At 31.8% G+C, this 23076-nt stretch overlaps 3 protein-coding genes across 3 annotated transcripts; 2 read left to right on the top strand and 1 right to left on the bottom strand.

The window, feature by feature from the left end:
- The first annotated feature begins 5851 nt into the window (after positions 1–5851).
- On the top strand, positions 5852–8770 carry LOC114177681 (serine/threonine-protein kinase SAPK2). Its single transcript, XM_028063138.1, has 9 exons — positions 5852–6220; positions 6305–6379; positions 6788–6889; positions 7312–7365; positions 7466–7558; positions 7680–7772; positions 7887–7991; positions 8115–8213; positions 8316–8770. The coding sequence occupies exons 1-9, from the start codon at positions 6101–6103 to the stop codon at positions 8589–8591; spliced, it is 1017 nt and encodes a 338-aa protein (XP_027918939.1). The 5' UTR covers positions 5852–6100; the 3' UTR covers positions 8592–8770.
- A 1279-nt stretch (positions 8771–10049) lies between these two features.
- Positions 10050–17981, top strand: LOC114177680 (tRNA (cytosine(34)-C(5))-methyltransferase-like). The gene is made up of 14 exons (XM_028063136.1): positions 10050–10423; positions 10523–10589; positions 10673–10788; positions 11807–11873; positions 12027–12075; positions 12200–12285; positions 12469–12719; positions 12813–12868; positions 14205–14290; positions 15136–15228; positions 15573–15918; positions 16091–16620; positions 17221–17455; positions 17534–17981. Exons 1-14 carry the CDS (start codon positions 10161–10163, stop codon positions 17749–17751), a joined length of 2463 nt encoding a protein of 820 aa, XP_027918937.1. The 5' UTR covers positions 10050–10160; the 3' UTR covers positions 17752–17981.
- Positions 17982–19855: 1874 nt separating this feature from the next.
- LOC114177682 (ras-related protein Rab11A) lies at positions 19856–22187 on the bottom strand. Its single transcript, XM_028063139.1, has 2 exons — positions 21736–22187; positions 19856–20519 (listed from the first exon to the last, which is right to left on the bottom strand). The coding sequence occupies exons 1-2, from the start codon at positions 22065–22067 to the stop codon at positions 20069–20071; spliced, it is 783 nt and encodes a 260-aa protein (XP_027918940.1). The 5' UTR covers positions 22068–22187; the 3' UTR covers positions 19856–20068.
- Positions 22188–23076: the final 889 nt, after the last annotated feature.

Genomic DNA, 23076 nt, shown 5'->3' with positions numbered 1-23076 from the left:
TTAAATTCTCTGCAGATTTTTTTATGTTTTTATAATATACTGATTATCACTAATTTTAATATTTTAAAATATATTAAAAAAAATTAAAATATTAATACAGTTTATTTTTAATACTGAATTGAAGTAGATGTAGTTGAATTGAAGGCACGAAAGGATGGGCATGTGTTGGTAACTGAAATATTATTTATGAAAAGGATGTGTGAAGATAATGAATTGGCAGTGTTTGCTGAAGGCAAGTTGAAGAAGAAAAAAAAAGAAAAAAAGAGAAAGGTAGGCACTGAGATTTCCTCGTTGTGATGACACTCACCACCACCGTTCCTTCTTCTTTCTTTTCGATCCACACTTTTCCTAAGCTTTCTTCCACCAATCCCCAACACTAACAAATCGCGGGTCCCACCACCTTCCCTTAGTCTCAAAAATATTCCTCCATCATTATTATTTTTTTTAGACAATGATATTCTAATTTTCATTTTTTATTTTTATTTTTATTTTTTAACATAATTTAATATGAATTATTATTAATGTATTACTATTTTTTTAAAGAATCAAAGATTCATACTGACACGTCATGGTCAATAAATAAATTAATCCTACAATTTTCAGTTCAATTCAAAATCAGTTTCAGAACATTTAACTTAAGATATATATCGAATCAACATCATAACTTTTAAAGTACAAATATCATTTAACCTTAAAATCTTACTATACTCCTAAAAGTAAATTCTTTCATAATTACATCTATGAAACAAATAATAGAAAAGGCAATAATAACATTATTTATCTTTATTTCTAAATAAATTAGTTAGTGAGTATTAATAAGGATATATCTTTAAGATATCTAAAATGCTTCAGGAAAGGCAATGATTGTTAACCCTTTTCTCTTATTTGGTTTAAAAAAAGTTAAATAACAAAAATAGAAGAAAAGAAATTAAGGAGAAGTGAGACATTTTTTATGTGTCTATTAAAAAATGTCAAAATACGTAAAGAATATACATGAAATGCCATCATTTTGTTTTCTAAAAGTCAGGATAAAAGCACATTGTTATTTCATAATTGTTTCTCTTTAATTTGTGGGAAATTAAATTTATGGTAGATTTCACCCAAAAAATAGTTATTTCCTTCCGTATGTTTTCGTTAAAAAAAAAACTCAAAATTAAAATGTTTTATTTGCTGTTATTTATTTTCTCTCCCCTTTTCACTGTATAAAACAAAGTAATGTTACGCTTGTATTTTACCACTATCAATCTTGTTAGTAATTATATTTATCCTTTGTCCTTTAAATCTCAAATCCACTAAATCTAAAACGGAGGAAATTGCATTTGATAAAACTAGAGAACACACATGTACGACGGCGCTTGTCGTGTCGTCATGTATTCACATTTTTTTATTTTTATAATATTAATAATATTTATTTTTAAAATATATATAATAAATTTTAAAATAGTTGTTAAATAAAATAATTGTTTAAAAAAAGTTTTTAGAATAACAATTAAAATTAAAAAAATTTTAAAAAAAAAGTTAAAGAAAAAATAATTACTTTTTAAAATAATAGTTAAGGGTAAAATTAGAAAATGAAAAGTGGACACAAAAAGAGAAATCTCCTTTATATATTACTAGTTGGGAGATGGGAGATGATACGTGTCCTAGTAGAACTTTGCTTCGTAGAGGGAGACAAGAGGGAGCTCTATTTCTGAAAATCCAGACAGAGAGAAACAAGGAAGCATAAAAGGTATGGGGTCCTATTGTTGGACTGACCTTGGGCCTACGAAAAGGTCAGATCCAAGAATATAACTGTAAAAAATGACTTACAAAACTCGTTTAAAATATTAAATAAATTTAATAAAATTAGATTAAAAAGAATAAATCTATACATTTTTATAGATGATGACTAAATTGGCATGAGAAAAAACATAATTAGAAAAAAATCATAATTTATTTTGTATGATCGAGATGCTTTCCGCGTAATTGTAATTTTAATACCTATATTTTATAAATCTTTTATTTCAGTCTTTTTCATTTTTTATTTTAGTCTATTAATTGGCGTCGCAATCCTTTTACATAATTTTAGTCCCAACTTTTCAATTATCTGTCATTTTGATCTCCAGTTCAGTTATTCATGATTGTTTTTATTAATTTGATATAATATTTTATAACATTAAAATTGATAATCGTAAGACCTAATTTTCTAATAGAAATAAAGTTTCAAATAAATAAAAGATAAAGATTAATAATTTAATTAAAAAAATTATCTCTTTGAACTTTACACTTTACACTTTAAAATTCCAAGTTTTTTAAATTATTTTTCTTCTGTTATTTTCCACCAATCATCTAATTCCAGTTTCCTCTTCATTCATCCTCTTCCATCAATTTAACCACGAAACAAGTGTAAAAGAAAGAATCTATGAATATACAATAAGAGCAAAAAAACAAAAAATGTTGTCGTTGCTATTGTGAAAAAAGAAAAGTTCTGTTTATCTATTTATGGAAAAAAGGATCCTACAAGATTCTCTCGTCAAAAACCCACATTAAAACCTAATTTTCTTCAGAAAAAAAAAAAAACAGTTCAAAGATATTTTCGTTTGACACGTTAGACAAAACATTAAAACTGAGGAAGACATGAGCTGAGGATTGATAAAGTCCAAAGTTGGAAACATCTTTCTCAACAAAAACGAAGGTTAGAGACTACATACAATAAAATCCAGATACATAAAATATACAATAAATACACACCTTCTACCAAGTATACAAGTTATTGTCTTCTTTAATTACATTTAGTATCATGTGAATATTTTTAAATCTAAATAAGATATAAAACCATAAATTGGAATATTTTTTGAAAGTAATTTGATTAATTAAATATACAAACTAAAATGAATTTATATTAAATTTAGGAAGTGTAAACCTGTAAATATCAAGTTTATTGAATAGTTAAATAAAACAGAGTATAGGTTTTTAAAAAATCAACATACACATGCCAACTGATACGACTCAGCTTTTAAGAAAATTTCATCAAAATAAATTTTAAATTCTGAGAAATTTAAAATCCCTGAAAATTTAATTGCTTCGATTTTTTATTTTAAAATAATTTATTTTAATAAACCAATTAAATTTGTTACGTTCCAGCTTTTAATATAAGTGATGCAATTTTTTGTCATGTGAAAAGTTATTAGTATATTTTTTGTTTGTGTACAATTAATTTCTTTATAAAATATCTTATAAAAAAGCATTACAATTATCGGAGAAATTATTGATCAATGAAATATACATTCACAATCCACATTACCATCTCAATGAGTTATTGTATTACTATTATATGTTATAATCATTGTTCACATATAATATATGATCATTGTAGGTGAGAAAATTATAACACAACAAAAAACAAAGATAAGTTAGTGAAAATTAAAACAAACTACACATATAATTATCATAATCAAAATCATATATTCACGTCATGAATCAAATATCTATTACACAACACAAACACAACCCTCTCAATCATAATATAGACATCTGACTCTATTATCAAAAGACTCGTGTATTGAACAAAGTCAGATACTTGACATCTATCATAACTGATAACTGACTTCACCTCTCATGAAAAAAAATATATATATATATATATATATATATATATATATATATATATATATATATATATATATATATATATATATATATATATATATATATATATATATATATATATATATATATATATACACACGATCCATCACGAGTATTTTCGAGCTAAATTTCTTATATTTTCAAGATTTCAAACTTTTTATATCAAAACTCTCCTATGATAAAATAATTCGTCAACTATTGAATGTGCAAGATGATGAATACAATTAACTCCAATTTTTAATTTATATTTTAGTTTGAATTATAGACGAAACTAAATTTTCTTACTTCTTTCTGGATTAAAAAACTATAGATTGAAAAAGGGATAAAAAAATATTTAAAAAATAATTTGATCACCTTATTGTAGAAACCAAACATTGTACCACCAATTCAATTTTGCAAAATTACTTTTTTTTTTCCTATGAGATCCCTCTCATGTTTGTACACTCTAAAAGGCGAGAGAGCAAACTCCAAAATACCTAAAATACTTTAGCTTAAGGTTCATGTTTCCCACTTTAATGGCTAGTTTAAAGGAAAAAAGCACAAGGGAAGGAGAAAAACGTTTTTTTCTTTAAAGAGGGGAAACGACAATAAAGAAAGGATTAGGAATGTTGTGTTTTCTAAAAATTCAAAGAGGAAAGTTTTTGATATTTGGCACCCTTTGTTTTCTAGGCGCATACCTCCACTTTTGAATTTAGTTAATAATTTAATCATGACTTTTAAAAATTATTCACACTCTTACTTAAAGTAAAAACACAAGTATTTAAATTTAAGACGAGTTACCAAATAAAATCATTAAACTGAAATAAGGAAAAGAAGAGTTATTTGTTATTCACATAAAATATATAATTAAATTGTTTTTTCTTTTTAAATTTTATTTTAGTAAATAAATAAAATCCTTAATGTGATACATGATGCATTTTGAAGGTGTGTGATGAGGTGTCAGATAAGCCTTTCTCCAAATTTGTCTAAGCAAGGCATGGCTGTGACCTGACCTGTCCATGCTCCTCCACCTCGTAACTCGTAACTTCTATCCCATTCACGCGCCTCTTTCTTCTCTTTAATGCGCACTCACACCCACTCTCCGCGCGTACCAAACTTCTCTACTCGCCTTTCACACGCTCAAAATAGTCAACACTCATTGACTCACCTTCTCACTTTCATCACGCGTGTTTTGTTAATGGAATGGAAGGGCGAGTACGCGTCGCCCTCCTTACCCAATGTTTGGTCCGGAAACAATTCACTGCTTCTCGGATCAAAATCTTTGTTCCTTTGCTACTACTTCCAACCAATTAATTCCCGCCACGTGTCACTTTCCATCTTCTGATTTTATTCATGTGTATACTAATTATTTTTTCATTACAAGATATTATGCATTACTTCTTTAATTATTTTTCTTATCTTTTTACTGTGTACCGAAGAAAAATCACTATAGGTTTTTTCATGTTATACTATATAATTAAAAATAAACCTACATACATTCTTAGCATTTTTATTTATTCTTTTCAATTTTATATTATACCTATACTTTTTTTTTCTTTCCAAAAGTATGTCTGATAACGAGAAAAAAGGTAATGACATTTCTTTCTTTATTTTACGAAAAAGAAAGAAAAAAAAACAATGATACTAAATATTTCTTTTTCACCTTTTCTTTCACTTCAAATTTAAAATTTCAATTTTTCTTTCCTTCGTTACCTTTTCCTCCTCGTTTCAAACACAAGTATTAAGTAGAAGGTTGATGTAACTCAATTCACTAAATAAAAATAATACATATAAATGTGCAGGTCTTATTATGTTGGTAAACACTTTAGTTATAAGCTTTGACGTTGTCATAATTCAATGAAGCATTTTTCTCGAATGTATCTCAAATTAATTACGTTTTTTTTTCTTATAAGTCAAACTAATTTTATTTATCAGAGGAGTGAAATTATTTTAATACGTGATACATTTATTGTTATTTTTAATATGTGAGACATAATATTTCTACATATCAAATAACAGTTCAATCACGTGAAATAAGACAAATAATTATTATCATTGGCCGTATTTTGTAAATGTTAAATGAACTAATTTTGAAAATACAGTATAAAATATATATATATATATATATATATATATATTTATAAAGATTGTGGTTATCAAGAAAAATAGTGAAAAGAGGATATGTTATGTCATCCCTCATAAATTATACCTACCTAAACTAAATATATATTTCTGACATACTAAAGTCCTGTGTCTGAGGGCATAGTGACAGTCCAATTGTAATTTGCAACAAAGGCATCAAAACCCAGAACCCAATCATCTTTTATTGCAAGCTTTTGCGCATTGGAATTTGGAGGCCATAAAAAAGATGCGATGCTACACGCAAACAACTAGTACAACTCCAACAAGAAAAGCAACATAGAAAGATTGCCCAATTCTCACCTCATTTAACACAATTCCCTGTTGCTCGTACTTACACACACTTTGCTTAACCATGGAACGCTACGAGATAATCAAAGATATTGGCTCAGGGAACTTTGGTGTCGCAAAGCTCGTCAAGGAAAAATGGACTGGCCAATTATACGCTGTCAAGTTCATTGAGAGAGGCTTCAAGGTTCATCTTCTTTTCTGCTGTCATCTTTTGTTTTCATGTACTTTGGATTTTGGTTCGTTAATGGGGTTCTATTGGGTTCTCCAGATTGATGAGCACGTGCAAAGAGAGATTATAAATCACAGGTCTTTGAAGCACCCCAATATCATTAGATTCAAAGAGGTACAAAGTTCCAGACTTTTTCTTTCAATGAATATGCATCCAGTGCTATATGAATATGCTCCTAAATTCAGTTTTGTCCCAGAATGGAACAAATACTCTGATTTTGCTTAAAGGGTGTTTCCAGAATCTCTTAAGGAACTAATCAACAAATCTTTTCGATTTGGTTTGTAAAGATTACTTTTTCTTACAAAAATAATGCATACAAGTAAAACTAATATCTGGCGAAGAGGAACAGTCATTGCTCCTTTTCAATTGCTAGTTCTTTCTTCTCCAGATATTTATTTTCATTTTTGCCATCTATCGTTTATATACATTGTTGTTACTTTATTACGAGTCATTTTTTGTCTATAACACTTGTTTTTTGTCTTTCACTCTGATTTTGACATATAAAATGGCCATTCATTGCAGGTGTTACTTACTCCAACTCATCTTGCAATAGTCATGGAATATGCTTCCGGGGGAGAACTGTTTGAAAGAATATGCAGTGCTGGGAGATTCAGTGAGGACGAGGTAGATTAGACTTGAATCATTTGTAATAGTTGATAGGAAAAGCTTCGGTGTTTTTAAGATAGTGCTTTTGTCCAACATGGCCATTGTATTACTTAATTTTCTAGATTCCAAAACAGTAATAAACTAAGATTGTATCAACTGTACACTCTGCATGAAACAAAATAGGAGTACTGTTTCTTCTTTAAACAAATACATATAATACAAGTGCATGAATTTTCCAATGGCAAGTTGATGGCATGTTCGCTGCTTTTTGATAATTAACATATTTTATTCCTACAGTTTTTCAATTTTCGCATTTAACACACTGTTATTATCTAATTACTTCACTTTGTTCCTTTTGTTTTATTTTATGCATAGTATTTCGCATGCTAGATACTTGCAAAGAGAAAATTTTGTCTTAATTTCTCGTGTTCTTTGCACAGGCAAGATATTTCTTTCAGCAATTGATTTCCGGAGTAAGCTATTGCCATTCAATGGTAACTTTTTCTTGTCCAATCTGGATCTAAATGGTTGATTTCTCAACGAATGGTTATGGTCACTTTCATCAGCTGAATTGAAGAAGCAATTTTGTTGCAGGAAATTTGCCACAGGGATCTTAAGCTGGAAAACACACTTCTGGATGGAAGCTCAGCACCACGACTTAAAATCTGTGACTTTGGTTACTCAAAGGCAATAACTCTTAACTTAAATTTTTATTTCACAGTCCGTGTTTATAAATCGGTTTTATAAGATTGAGTTACACTAAAAATTCATTTCTTAACCATCCGGTTCATTACTTATCTTTTTTCAGTCATCTGTTCTGCACTCCCAACCAAAATCTACTGTAGGAACCCCTGCCTATATTGCACCAGAGGTTTTGTCAAGAAAAGAATATGATGGGAAGGTATAACTTAACTTCACATCTAAATTTCCCTTTCCAATCATGTAATCGTGTATTCACTCATTTGGAGCTAATTTTTGGCCACTGGTATATGTTCTTATCCTTGAGAATGATTAGGTTGCAGATGTTTGGTCTTGTGGGGTGACCTTATATGTGATGTTGGTTGGTGCATATCCTTTTGAAGACCCAGAAGACCCAAGAAACTTCAGAAAAACACTTCAGGTTTGTTGGACCAATAATACTGTAGGAGTTACCTTTATTTGTCCAAGTGTACACTTAATGTCACTAATTATCATCACTAATTAATCACACAATTTATTAATTCAGTTTGGATAATTTTGACAGCGAATTCTCAGCGTCCACTATTCTATTCCAGACTATGTACGTATCAGTAAAGAGTGTAGACACCTTTTGTCTCGAATATTTGTGGCCAACCCAGAAAAGGTACCATTAGTTGAATGTGTTGATAGCATATATATATATATATATATATATATATATATATAAATTTCAGTATCCTAACTTTGGTTACATTGTTTGAAGCAGAGAATCAGCATACCAGAGATAAAAATGCACCCTTGGTTCCTGAAGAACTTGCCACTAGAATTCATGGAGGAGGGAGTGCAAAATGACATGAACGAATCATGTGAGACTCAAAGCATTGAAGAAATACTGTCCATAATTCAAGAGGCTAGAAAACCGGGTGAGGGCCCAAGAGTTGGTGAGCAATTTGTTGGGGGCAGCATGGACCTTGATGACATTGATGCAGATGCTGACATCGATGACATTGAAACAAGCGGTGATTTTGTCTGTGCTTTGTGAACGATGATGATGCTTCCAATGTTGTTGTCTTCTTCTCTGGGAATGTTACTGATTTTCTTGGTTTAGTGTTTTCGCACTTGGCCAAAATAATCACACTGTAAGATATGTTGTTATTATATTCACTTTCTCTCTTTATGTATAAAAATAATGATTTTCGAATGTGATGTCTCTTCTTTACAATTATTATAATCGTGAAATGACAAATTCACATTTGAATATTAAGTGATCTATCGTTGTCACTGTATCGGCATCCGTTATAAAAGCACGATATAACTAATGAATATGAGCGATGCTGATGCATCATCATGCTCTTCACGAACCGCAAAAATTAAAATATTAAACCTTTCGTTCAAATTTTTTATTTAATCTTATTTACCTTTTGACTTTATATTCACTAAATATTTTTAAAGTGACTTAAACTTGTTTTACTTTTTAGTAAAGTCTGAATAAAAAATAAACGATAAAAAAGTTCTATGCCTTTAAGTTCAGTCGAAGTTTACTATGATTTATAAATACTGAGAATCCTGGGATAAACTTAACGAAAATGAAGGGATCCTATATTGTTGTTGGTCAGGTTCATTTACGAACGGAAATTAATGTCGTTATCTTCGTCAATTAATAAGCCACTCTATTTTAAAATATACCTTTTAATATTCTTTACAAATATAACTATTTATTTTTTATTTTTATAAAAATATTTATAAATTTAATCTTGACGTCTGTTCTTTTTTAATTGGAGTTTATTTAACACAAAAAAAAAATAGTAGCATTCGGATACAAATATTTTTTAAATCAAAATAATTGTATCATAATTTAATTAAGTAATATGTTAATGATTTAGTATATGCAAGATTTTTTGTTTTTTTTAACCAAATTTTAACATTGTTTTATTAAAATAATCAATTTCTACTTGGCATACATATATACTTTTGTGTGTATATATACACTAGTTTTTGTTGGAATGTTTTTAATAAGAGAGGTCAAATATGGAGGTGAGATGAGATATTAAGAGAGGTCAAGAAATGCAAAGACATTTTTGATGGAGAGGTTTAAAGGTTATTTCCAAAACGAGAAATAAAATTCTTTATTGATATGACTTCTATAGCAAAATTAATATAATAGTTTTATATCACTTGACTCTAATTGATTTAATAGAATTAAAAAATAAGTACAAAAACCATTAGAGAAGCAATTTATAAGATAAAATATGTTGTCGTCATAAAACAATTTATATTATCAAAGAAGATAATTTTAAAAGATGTTAATCTATTATTATGGTTTTTTCAATCTTTAGAACAAACATTAAATGTAATCAATATTTTTTAGAAGTTATAATAGAAATATATTAATATATTTTTTAATATTAAATACTCATTTTCGAAGAAAAGAAAATTCACTGTAGATGGGAAGGAACTTGGAAATAAAGAAGTTGGGGACGGTTAAGTGTGTTTGGGTCAAGTGTTGAGGTACAAAGCCCAATAAGTGTTAACCGCAGGATTTGCCAAAACCCTACTAAAAACTGAACGGCGTAACCGCCCTGTGAAGCAGAAGCAAGCGGAGACGACAACCATGGGGGGTGGTGGGAGAGGAGGCAGGTCTCGCACTCAACGAAAGCATTTCCGCCAGGGCAGAGAGAACGTGTGGAAGCGTTCCAAATCGGATCCTGATCCTTCTTCAACAGAAAACAATCCTTCGTGGACTCCTTTCGCCACCGAGAACGCCGCTTTCGATTTCTACTACAAAGAGCAGGGAATAGTCGATTCTCAACAATGGGACCAATTCGTTGCTGTTCTCCGAACTCCATTGCCCGCAACCTTCAGAATCAACTCTAGGTAAACCAACACTAACAATTTCAGACTCTCCTATTCGATTATGTTCTTTCTTTTGTATTCTCTTTCTCATTCAGATGATGTTCTCTTTCGCGATTGCAGTAGCCAGTTTTCCGACGACATTCGTTCTCAGTTGGAAAATGATTTCGTGCATTCACTTCGCGATGAGGTATGTTACTTCCTACGGTTTTTATTTCCTTTCTTTTTTTTAGTTTTAGTGTTTATTATTTTGTTGTGGATTGTTCCCTGTAGGTTGGTGAAGGGGGTGAGACTGAGGCTATTCGGCCGTTGCTGTGGTACCCTGGGAATTTTGCTTGGCATTCAAATTTTTCTAGGATGCAGCTTAGGAAGAATCAAACGCTCGAGAGGTGAATGGAATTTCTGATGTTCTATAAGTTATATACGTTTGCGTGGCATTGATAGAGCTAGTCACTGTGACATCATTGCATGTGTTTCATTTCTTCTATTAGTGTTGTTTGTATGACTGTAACATGTGGTATATTTCTCCCCTTCCTTAATTTATATAACACTGAATATTTCATATCTATGTGTATGAGTATTTTAATTGAAAAATTGTCAGTTTATCACCAAATGAATGTTGATATGGATCCAATGGACCTAACTTACGATTTTATTTTTTATTTTTTATAGAAAAACCTACCTAGGTGGTTTTCACGATTGCTGAAATACGAGCTCCTTAGGAGTCATCCCAAGTATCTCATGAACATTTCACATTTGGTTCTGTGCTCTAAGTAACAACTTTTTGGGCCTGCGTTATACTTTTTCTTGGTTTAAAATTATTTGAACTTTTTATTCTCTTTCTTGGAGAGTATTGGTATTCCTTGGTTGTAATGGTATCTGTGCCTGATCATATTAAATGGGGAGAATAGAAACACTAGGTTTAGAAGTTCAGAAATCACGTAATATGTGATTGAATATTTTGGGAGATGCGTTATAGGAAACTTGATTTCATTTCTCGACATAAATTTATTGAATAATAATATACACTAAAATACAAATCAGGTCATGCATTTTCTTGTTTATGATGATGGCATGATGCAATACAAGAAATGTCATTGTTCTTCACTGACATTCTTCTTTTTTGTTTACAGACTTATTGTATTGATATAATGTTGACTGGTATACAATATACTGTTTTACATGCTTTTTTTTCCTCTAGAGAAGTGTTTAGGGACCGTTTCAATACACATTCTATAATTAGCAAATTTGTAACTTAGTTGGTCTTTTTGGTCTTGCTACTCTTTGGGAAATGATTGGGCACTCTTGTTCTTGTGTTAACAAAATACATGAAAATGGTACTGCCAAGCCAACCAATACATTAAAATGTTATATCTATTGCTGCTCTGATCAAGTTAATTCTTGCAGGTTCCATGAATTTTTAAAGCTAGAAAACGAGATTGGAAATATCACAAGACAGGAAGCTGTCAGTATGGTGAGTCTCTTTATATGCGCTTCAAATCTTCATGATCATACAGAATGACTTTATGTTGTTTTAGAATTTTGAATGCTTTAGTACCTGAAGGTTACTATTGTTCTAACCCTTCAAGAGTTTAACTAATGTCACTAACGGTTGTTGGAAACTTAGGTTCCTCCTCTCTTCTTGGATGTGCATTCAGATCATTTTGTGCTTGATAGTAAGCAACTTCTAGTGCATAAAATATTTTTTTTCGTTTTACCTACACATTTTTATATCGTTTAATCTGGAGTTCGTTCAAACTTCAGTGTTTCTTATTGTTTAATTTTCCGTTCCCTTTTCAGTGTGTGCTGCACCAGGTTCAAAAACATTTCAATTGCTTGAGATTATACACGAATCAAGTAAATCGGGATCACTGCCTGATGGAATGGTTTGTATCATTTAATTACAAAACGTTGCTTCTGTTTCTCTACCCATATTCATTGTTTTTATCACGTAGTGTTTAGCAGCAATATGTGTTTCTGGCAAAAGAGTTATTTAAATCTGACCTGTAATGATTGGGCAAGCTACATATGCAATATTTTTATTGTGTTTTTTATAACTTTATAATTAGGTTATAGCAAATGATCTTGATGTCCAAAGATGCAATCTTCTCATCCACCAAACAAAAAGAATGTGCACAGCCAATCTAATTGTTACAAATCATGAAGCACAAAACTTCCCAGGATGCCGATTAAACAGAAATTATGAAAGGATGGAGTTAGATCACAGTATTGGCCAACTATTATTTGATCGTGTTCTTTGTGATGTCCCATGCAGTGGAGATGGTACCCTTCGCAAGGCACCTGATCTCTGGAGAAAATGGTAGTTTTTATTTCTTTCTCTGGGCTGTAGCTCCACTTTATTTTCTTTTCAATCACCAAACTATTTTCTATAATTTATTTTATCTTTCTGCAGGAACACAGGGATGGGACATGGCCTTCACAGCCTACAAGTTTTAATTGCTATGCGAGGTGCTTTTCATTTCTTTTCTCTAATCGGCAGTTTGGTGCTTGCTATCATTAGTCTTGCATCTTTGTTTCCTTATATTGTGCAGTCATCAGTCTCATTTTACCTTTTCAGCTAGATAATCAAGAAGGGTTGTCTCACATTGACCTTTTTCTAGAAGATACTTGCTTTAGGCAGTATAGCATTCTCTAATCGCTACGTATTTCTGCTGTAGTTGGTAGTTTGTCCTTGCCGTGGATTTAGGATAGCCTCCCTTCACCCTCAAATTTTGTTACCATCATAAAACAAATTGATAATAAGATCACTTAAGTATATGATATGCTTGTTAAAGTTTTGTTAACTAGCAGATGATTACAGATTGACCTCACGATTTATCTAGCATGGGCAACTGTCAACTAGTTTGGGTTACAGAATGTTCATTCTGAGTAGAACTACTCCATTCATATTTTTAAAATATTTGACCAGTATCATTGAGTGAAAATTTTGTGCTTATAGGTTAAGTTTACTTTTAACCTATAAATATGCTTTTTCTTAGGAAGTGAACACACTATGTTGGGCCTTATCAGATTAGTAATTTCTCAAGAGGAACGAGACACTGTTGAACTCAAACATTTAGAAACACAAAATAGTTTTTGTATTTCAGAAAATCTGGTTTTGATGATCAGATTTCTGGGCACTCAGCAAGGTTTTCCCTCCAGAGAAGTATTCTCCTCAGCAAATAACAAAACTACATTGAATATAATCCACCTTCATAACTGGAACACAAACGAAGTAATAACTGTCAAACCCAAATGCAATTATCTACCAAATAAGCCACAAAAATAACTGCCACATAAGCCTCTTTTAACAGTTCAGCAATGAAATGACGATAATATATGCTGAAGCTAATTTCTTTTTTCTCCTGACACATACTTCCTAGTTCCAAAGGCTCATGTCCCTCCATCAATCTCTCTAACTCATTCTATTATTTACTGAAATTTACTTGGCCCTTAGTCCTTATTTAATGAACTTTCCCTATCATTTTGTAATTTCTAATTTATTGCAATCAATAATGTGCGTTAGAAGGAGTGTCTTTCCTACACTTCTCATTTCTACACATGTTGTGTTTGTTATGTGTCTTCTGAAGAAGAAAGACATTTTTACACCAAACAATAATCTCATATTATCATTTTAAACTGATTTCTTTTTTTCCTCATTCTAATAACTTTTGGAGACAAATTACTGGAGTAAGAAACCCTACTCGTAATTGCCTTAGCGAATAGAAATGAATTATAGTTTGTGATATGCTGATCTTTATTTAGGAAGATTTTCGAAATCTCAACAGAATATTCATATTCTCAGGTATATCTTTACTCAAAATTGGTGGAAGAATGGTTTATTCAACCTGCTCAATGAATCCTATTGAGAATGAAGCTGTGGTTGCTGAGGTAATCTACCTTGAATGCTCTATACTTAGATAACCTCTGGTAGTTCTTATGTTTACTGATAAAAGTACTTTCATATTTTAAGATCAGCAAATTGACTTAGATACTTGCTTTCAGAAAAATGACTTGAATATAGACTTGCAAAATTTGCCCAAACAGGGGAATATGGCCCAAGCAGTTCTTTTCTACCTTTTTTGATTCTTGTCCTCTTTACATCAAAAGCATCATTCCTCATTGACTAACATGGTTGTTTTTATTCTAGTGTCAACGAGCACTTGTTATGCCAATTAAGTCCATATTTGAACAATGTTGACGGGAGAACTTTTGTCTTCAGGCCCTCTAGATTATTACGAGTATCTTTTTTTCTACCAAAGCATCATCTAGTTATCGATTAACTGACTTGCACTCTAATTGTCATAAAAAAGCACAATAAAGTCCTCTTGACTTACACCAATATCACCAACTAGACCTTTAAGTTACAGATTTTACTACTATTATAGCAATTATATTTACTGTCTCCATAGTCCACAAGGCTACACTAAATTGCAAGGTCGCATGCCAAATGTTAGTACTACTTTCAAGTGTCTTGAATAACCATTCGAAGACCACTTTCAATGAAAGATCAATAGCATATCCAAGTGGCAAACTCTACTGACGTGATCAATAACTTCATTCGGTAACAAACACTGCACCTTCAATGGGCATTTTTTAGGAAAAGCATTTTTTATATTGGACACTTTTTTCCGTACAAAAGCTTTTTTTTATGTTAGAAAAAATGGATGAGAATATGAATTGAAGCTCTGCTTAGCCTTTTTATCTTTCCACCCACCCGTTTTGTCATGTTGCAGGTTTTGCGAAGGTGTGGAGGTTCTGTTAAACTTGTTGATGTCTCTAGTGAGCTTCCACAACTTATTCGTCGGCCAGGTCTCAAGAGATGGAAGGTGTGTTTTCCGTGACCAACTTACCATTTATTTATTTTTAGGAAGTTGCAGTTTTGGAGAAAACATGTAAATTTAAGAAATTTTTTTCCCTACTATACATGCCAAAGTTTTAGTGCGTATATCATTCTTCTATATGATTTTTATCTGTTGGATGTTCTGTCAAGTTATTCCCTCCATCAAGCCCATGGTATAAAATCAAGTTTTAAACTCTCGAAACCGAAATTGAACATGTAGTCTAAATAGATGCTGTTGGTTCTGATGTGATTCAAATATGGAAGGGGTTAACTTTTTGTAGCTGCATGCATTTAAGGCTTTTTAAACGTGTTTGATTTTTTGAGATGCAGGTATATGACAAGGGCTCCTGGTTTGTCTCTTATAATGATGTTCCAAAGTATCGTAGAAGTGTAATTCTTTCCAGTATGTTTCCTTCTGGAAGAGGACATCCCGATGTTGTTGATAGTAGTTGTAATGTTAACGTAGAGGTTGGTACTAATGGTATTCATGAAAACGCTGGAGATATTAATGAAAGCGCTGGAGATAGTGTTCAACCAGTACTGAATCCTGTGATGTCTGAATCTGCCGAGGAAGTTTCTGATTTCCCTCTAGAGCATTGTATGAGGATAGTGCCTCATGATCAGAATACTGGAGCCTTCTTCATTGCTGTTCTGCAAAAAGTTTCTCCTTTGCCAGGTAGTACTCTAGTTATGATTTATGACTACATTTGTTTCACTCTCTCTCCGACTCTTTTATAAGTTCTCGTCTCTAATAATTCCAAGTTTTACCTTTCTTCCTTGTCTATATTCATTGTCACAGACCTTTCTTTGCTTGCCATAACAGGTTCTTAACTTTCTTTTTCTTTCAGTAATTCCAGAAAAACCAAAAGTAAAAATTAATGATCAATGTGTAGATCCAGCAAACCAGAGTCTTAATGATGCGCAAGTACAACAGATCACTTCACCGGAAAATGCACATGAAGAAGACTTCAAAGCAGTTTTAGAGGAAAATGTAGATGACAATGAACCCAATACTGAAGATATGGAAGATGATCCTGTTGCATGTGAAGAACAGAAAAGTAAGGAAACTGTAGTGCCTGATAATGTACAAAACACGATGAAGAGGATTCCAGGCAAGAGAAAGCTACAAATTCAAGGAAAATGGAGGGGTGTTGACCCTGTTGTCTTTTTCAAAGATGAAACAATAATTAATAGTATAAGGGATTTTTATGGAATTGACGAGCGTTTTGCATTTGATGGTCACCTTGTTACAAGAAATAGTGATACAAATCATGTGAAAAGAATTTATTATATCTCGAAGTCAGTCAAAGATGTTCTTGAGTTGAACTTCAAAGTAGGGCAGCAACTTAAAATAACCTCAATTGGCCTGAAGATGTTTGTAAGTATATTTTGTCCTGAATTGAAAGATATTGTTTATGTTCGTACTGTGTTACTTTATGTGATTGATTTATTTATTCTCCATGCTACTAATTGTATGAATAATTCATGTTGATGTAAATAATTTCTTATTAGAAGCTATCCAAAAGTATAGGTAAGTGGATATTTGTTGGGGCATAGGAGATCAATCTAGTCCTGGGAGACACATTTAGTCAGAATTTGATCAGTAAAAGTAAATTGTATTATTTTTTTGACATTTTGTTGTTAAAAGAGTGAAATGATATTTCAGTACCTAGGCAGTTGTATTTTTGTTTTTTTGAGTCAGTTTCTCTAAGTTCATGTTGATGTTGATTTATTGATCTGAATTATAGTCATCTGCTCATTTAATTTTGACATATGCTAAAAATTTATTTCGATATAATAAGTAAATAATGAATGTCGAACTGTTTTACATACTCAATTTCTTCTTGTGGATCATTCTAGAATGTCCCAAGTGGACTGTACTGGCACGATCTTGACCATTTTTTGTGAGAAATGGTCAGTCCTAAATTGTGAAATGAGCTTTGATCAATTCTTATGCCCCAGTGATTTCATGTTACAGGAAAGACAAACAGCACGTGAAGGTAGCTCTGCACCATGTTCTTTCCGCATATCGTCTGAAGGATTGCCCCTTATTCTCCCATACATAACCAAACAGATTCTGCATGCATCTCCCGCAGACTTCAAGCATCTTCTGCAGAACAAAGAAGTAAAATTTGAAGATTTTACTGATGCCAAGTTTGGTGAGAAGGCGGCAAACCTATTGCCCGGTTGTTGTGTGGTAATTCTGAGTGTAGGTATGTGTCACCACGCCATAGAGAAGTTTAATTCCCATTGGCATCGACATATTTGTTTATATGGCCTTTTTTCTGCAGGAAACACAACTTCCGTAGAGTCTCTCCAAGTGGATGAGTCAACGATAGCCATTGGATGCTGGAAAGGAAGAGCGAGGTTGTCTGTGATGGTTACTGCAATGGATTGCCAAGAACTACTTGAAAGGCTTTTAATACGTTTTGACAACGTAAATGGTTCCTCTGGGCATGACGACAAATCCTCTAATACTGAGGAAGAAATACGACCTGTGCAAGAGTAAAGCAGTAAAATGATGACAATGATGGTGTGAAAGCTTCTGGGTTAAAGGTCACTACATAACAGATATTCTTTACTCTGTTGTAACCAATATTTATGCTATTTATCACTTACACCCATGAAACGTTAGTGAAAATTTATTGTTTTGTTAAGCCCGTCATTATTTTCAAAGATAGATAGACATTGGTCCATATTTGTATCAATAGAATTATTCTATAGTTTTGGTTTCATAAATTGTTTCTTCAAACTCTTTTGCTATACGGTTTAGAGCCCTGGGATGTTAAACTTTTGAAATGTTTAATAATTTTTCCGTAAATAGTTATAGGAGAAGAAAAGTAAAATGTCTTTCCATAAAGCTAACATAACTTAATTTTGTAAAAGTTTTTTTTATGTTGATTTCTTCAAAAATTGAATTGTAATTTATATAATGTTATTTATTTTAATTATGAAGTTTATTTTATTTATAGTTTTGGAGAACATATCCAAAATACATGCACCATATTTGAGTATGGACGTAGTTTGTGTGTTTTCTATATTTGAAAATGCTTTAAATATCTTGTTGGAGTAGTTAAAATCATGGTTATTATCAGATCGGCCAATTTAAATGGTTCGATCGGAAACTTTAATCAGACTCTTTCACACCCAGTGAAAATAGGTAAGTAAAAACTGATGTAGAAAATCATTTTGAACCTTCCTTTATTTCTTAATTTTAAAATGATTAAAAATAAATAAATAATATTGTGTGAGGGATTTCAAATTGGGTATAAATTCTTTCATAAAATATTATTTTCATTCTTATCAATATAATATAGTCATTTATAATTTTTTATATCGTGACTCTGATTCTTAACAGTATTAATTTTTTATTCTTTTAGATAATTTTTTTTATTATTAATGCACATATTTATGTTTTAGATTGTGTACTTTGAGTGTTATATTTTAAAATGATATTTTATTCTGTTTTCAGTGGCATAAAGTATGTTATTATATTAAATTAAAATTTCTTTATGTATTACTTAATTATCTTATTTTATTGATATAAGTTTGATCATAATTAAATTATTTAACCTAATATCAGTGGTTAAGTTGGTTTAATCAGAGTTCCATTTTGAAAAAAAAAACAATGGTTTTATGTTTAACATATTATGTTGTCCAAATTTTGGTTAGATTTTCTTATGTTGTTTCCCTGTTAAGTTTTTAAAATGCATTTTGAGAGTCTAGACTTTTTTTTACACTTAGTTAAAATCAGTTAGTATTATGGTTAAGCAGTGTAAGTAGGTTCAGTAATTTAATCTAATTATTTAATTAATCCAATTAAATTTAGTGGTGATTGAGTTTATGTATTTTTTGGTTAGCAATTACATCCAACTCAACCTAATTATAATTAGGTAGACTGGGTTGAATAATCGAATAGAGCCATTTAGATTCTAAGACTGGATATTTTTTGTAGTATAAGTAAACAACACGAATTTTGGTTTTAATCTCTTAAAGAAAAGTTTGTTTTGGTCCTCATAAATTAACCTTTTCTAAAATTACAAAATTTCAACATTTTGATCAAATATAAATTGTCATATAGTAGTGTTATTAACTTTTAACAGTTATTCTATAGTCATTTTGAATATTTTTCAATTAATTCACTCGGTTTTTTTATACCAAATGAAACGTAAAAGTTAAAATGATCTCTGTTATTGGTTAATGTTCGATATATAGTGAGATATACCTAACCTCTGTTATTAATTTGGAATGATGTGCCATAACACATTTAATTACACGTCACGTTACTAATAACTTGAATAATAAGGAACAAAACTAAGAAATAATAATTTAAATTCATTGTATTTAGTAAACGGTCAAACATATTTATTCTAATTCAAATTACATGACTACGTGTTTTATTGCAATAACTGCGTCTTTAAAAGTAGTCTCACTATATTTATTCGTACAAAATTATTTTGAGAACATCATTTTCAACAAATAAATGTTTTCCAACTTCATTTCTTTAACAATTAGTTTATCAAAATGTAAAACTGACAAACCCATTATCTGCACATACAAAATGACCCCATTGGAGAAGTGTAGCCATGTCAAACTATAAACAAGAGTGATGATATTGTGAAATGCGATAACGTTCCAAGTCCAACCAATTCACCTACAAAAATCACGTATATATTGAACCAAGCAATTGTTCATTTCGGTGGTTTACTCGGCAACCCAAACAAATTAAATTTAAATGTACAAAAAGCAATGCGCCAAACCTTTAAAATTTGGTAACAAGAACACAACCATGAGATACACTAAACACAAACTAATCATAAATAAAGTCAAGAAGCTTGACAACACATATTCCTCTTAGCAGGAATTTCCTGTGCAGGGCCTGGAACGATATTAATCTTCTGGCCAGACAAAGATGCAGAGTTACCATTTCCCTGACTTTCATCAGCAGTTAGATTCTTCTTGTTGAGAATGTTGTATATTTCTGTCAACACAGTTACGAAGGCTGTTTCAACATTAGTTGCCTCTAGTGCTGAGGTTTCTAAGAAAAACAACCCTTCTTTCTCAGCAAATTCTTTTGCATCCTCGGTGGGCACATCACGCTGGTTCTCAAGATCACATTTGTTTCCTATCAGAATGATCACTATGTTCTTGTCAGCATGGTTTCGCAGTTCTTCTAACCAGCGTGGTATGTGATCAAAGGTTTGGCGTTTAGTGATATCATAGACCAACATTGCCCCCACAGCACCTCTGTAGTATGCACTTGTAACTGCTCTGTAGCTGTATATCATAAGCCATTCATATATATTATATAAGGGTAAACTGAAATTTGATGAACTTGTAAGTCAACCATTCCAACCAATAAATAAACAACAGTAATCAATAACGAGAGGAAGCAGAAAATAGATATAATTTCCATGCAAGAAAATGATGATTTTATATATAGTTCGAGAATATAAGATGTAGTAAATTGAGTAAGAAGAAAGTCAGCATCTTTGTGAAGCTAACAATCAATCAAAAGGCATAACTATCAATTCCGGTGAAGTTGATCCATAAATTTATCAATACTTAAACCATAGCAGCGACGATTGACCAAAATGAAGAAAGACAAAAGCAGCAATGAGAAATGCAGACTTAATTAAATCTACCAGGATTATAACTACATCATTCACAAAAATAAATGCTGCAAGACAATGACATTGTGGCCATAAACTCTTCCACAGCAGTTTTTCACGAAAAAAATACCGTTGCAAATTTAAAAATAAAAAAATTCAACGGGGTAATTAACCAAGAGCAACCCCACAATTTCGGCGACCAAGAGCATTAACACAAATAACTGATTCTAATGCACAACCAAGATTAGAAAATGGGTACTCTATCATAAATCTAGCCACAAAATCAAGAATTTTCAGGTTTTGCAACCATATCACAATATTTGTCCATAGCTTTTCACGGTATCAACGAGAGTGGTGACCACACCGCAGCTACGATTGTAACCATAATTACAATCCCAATATCAAGGTTTTCTGAACATAAGTTAGACTAACATACCTAGAACTCCAAACAACCGGTTTAACTGATACTGTTTCATAAAAGTTAATATACACGCTCGGTGATATTTTACATTTTAATATAATTAACAAAATTGAAAATTAAGTTTTCTTGATCATTACCGAAAATCACGGTGACGAGTTATGTCAACTGTTCGTCCAACAACAAAAATTCTCTCGAATAAGCAATTTTCCTTGTTTCATGGTAAATTCCAGATACTAATTAAACCTAGCACATGCTCTTGAATACCGCGTGCTATTCGTGTTGCTGCTTCAATCACGAATCTAGAACGTGATCGCGTGATGATGATATGAGATAAGCTTGGTTAAGAGAGGATCGGCGGCGGCGGCGATGAGATCACGCGCGAAACGAGGCGGTGGCGCAGATAAGAGATTGAAAGCGAAGCTAAGAATGAAGAAAGTAGGAAAAAGGAAAGTTAGAGTACCGTTCTTGGCCGGCAGTGTCCCAGATCTGAGCCTTAACGGTCTTGTGATCGATGAGCAAAGTGCGCGTCTGAAATTCAACACCGATGGTGGACTTGGAGTCCAAGCTGAACTCGTTCCTCGCAAACCTCGCTAGAATCTGCGACTTCCCCACCGCAGAGTCACCAATCAGCACCACCTTGAAGACGTAGTCTATCCTCTGGTTCGCGTCCCCATACCCTCCTCCTACACCCGCACCTGCCATTTTCCACTCTCTTTCTACCTTCTCCTTCCCTTTCACCTCAAAAACTACAATAAAAGGTGACAATCTTTTTTCTTCCTTTTTTTTTTCCATCAATCAATCAAAGGAGGCACTTATTTCTTCGTTGTTTAATTTTTGGTATTTTTTTGGAGCGACACGTGTCGGGTGGCACGTGTTGGAATGAGGTGGAAGCGAAGAAACGTGTTTCCCCACACCAATTATAAGTTAGTTGGTTCGGTTGCATAAAAGAGTGTTTGAAGAAGAGTGAAACGGTTGTTGAAGACAGCTCTATTATGTATTTTACTTTCCACCGATCCCACCACATTATTCTACGCGTTGCGGATTTCTCGGCTGAGTTGTCTCGTTGCTACTCTCCAAATGCATACACCAAAAAAATGTATATAACAAGTTTTAACTTCAATTTTGTCTGAAATGGAGCTGAATATAACAATTTCCACACTCAATTAATCATAAGTTGATTTTAATGTATCTTTTTAAAATCCTGTCAAAATAAACATACCTATCACTCCATCTGTAATAGAATAATTTTTGTGTATTTGTCCCTTTTGTTTTAACAAGATCAATGTACTTCACATAATTAAATTAATAAGATGTGGTTTTCGGTCTTTGGTTTCGATTGTTGATTTTGATTGTGAGCTTCAATAGTTGGTCTTGGAAGAGTGGTTGGTTTTGAGACATTTGTTGGTCTTGGATAATGAGGTATCCATAGAGATATTTTGACGATTAAGTTAGTATGTGTTCATAGTCTATTTTTGGATAAACAAATACAATTCAAAGAAAAATCTTTTTCTTTTACCTTATTTGTTATCTATTAATATTTTTCAGTGGGCTTTTGCCCTTTATATGATCAAAGAAGACTCAATCACAACTTAACCATAATTTAGACTTTACCTTGTATCTAATATCCGTTAGTTATGTTAAGTGTTGATTGACTTCTAGGTCGATAGATAATGATTGAGAGGTCAAGATTGAGGTCGAGAAGTTGAAGTTAAAAAGGCAAAGACAAGAACTAAGGATCGAGATATGGAGACGAAGAGGTCGAAACTGAGAAGTCAATGACGAGAACTCAAGACTGAGTTAT

The sequence above is a fragment of the Vigna unguiculata genome, chromosome 3 (assembly GCF_004118075.2).
Source record: "Vigna unguiculata cultivar IT97K-499-35 chromosome 3, ASM411807v1, whole genome shotgun sequence".
Classification (NCBI taxonomy): domain Eukaryota; kingdom Viridiplantae; phylum Streptophyta; class Magnoliopsida; order Fabales; family Fabaceae; genus Vigna; species Vigna unguiculata.
This window is presented reverse-complemented; position numbering and strand designations above follow the sequence as displayed.

Bases quoted from the DNA above. Each gene is read 5' to 3' on its own strand.
- LOC114177681 (XM_028063138.1), top strand. From the start codon at position 6,101: ATGGAACGCTACGAGATAATCAAAGATATTGGCTCAGGGAACTTTGGT. The intron at 6,890-7,311 runs GTAGATTAGACT...TTCTTTGCACAG, and splicing joins GGAGATTCAGTGAGGACGAG to GCAAGATATTTCTTTCAGCA. The intron at 7,559-7,679 runs GCAATAACTCTT...ATCTTTTTTCAG, and splicing joins GTGACTTTGGTTACTCAAAG to TCATCTGTTCTGCACTCCCA.
- LOC114177680 (XM_028063136.1), top strand. From the start codon at position 10,161: ATGGGGGGTGGTGGGAGAGGAGGCAGGTCTCGCACTCAACGAAAGCAT. The intron at 15,229-15,572 runs GTGTGTTTTCCG...TTTGAGATGCAG, and splicing joins CAGGTCTCAAGAGATGGAAG to GTATATGACAAGGGCTCCTG. The intron at 15,919-16,090 runs GTAGTACTCTAG...TTTTTCTTTCAG, and splicing joins AAAAGTTTCTCCTTTGCCAG to TAATTCCAGAAAAACCAAAA.
- LOC114177682 (XM_028063139.1), bottom strand. From the start codon at position 22,067: ATGGAAAAAAAAAAGGAAGAAAAAAGATTGTCACCTTTTATTGTAGTT. The intron at 20,520-21,735 runs GTACTCTAACTT...TATGATATACAG, and splicing joins GACACTGCCGGCCAAGAACG to CTACAGAGCAGTTACAAGTG.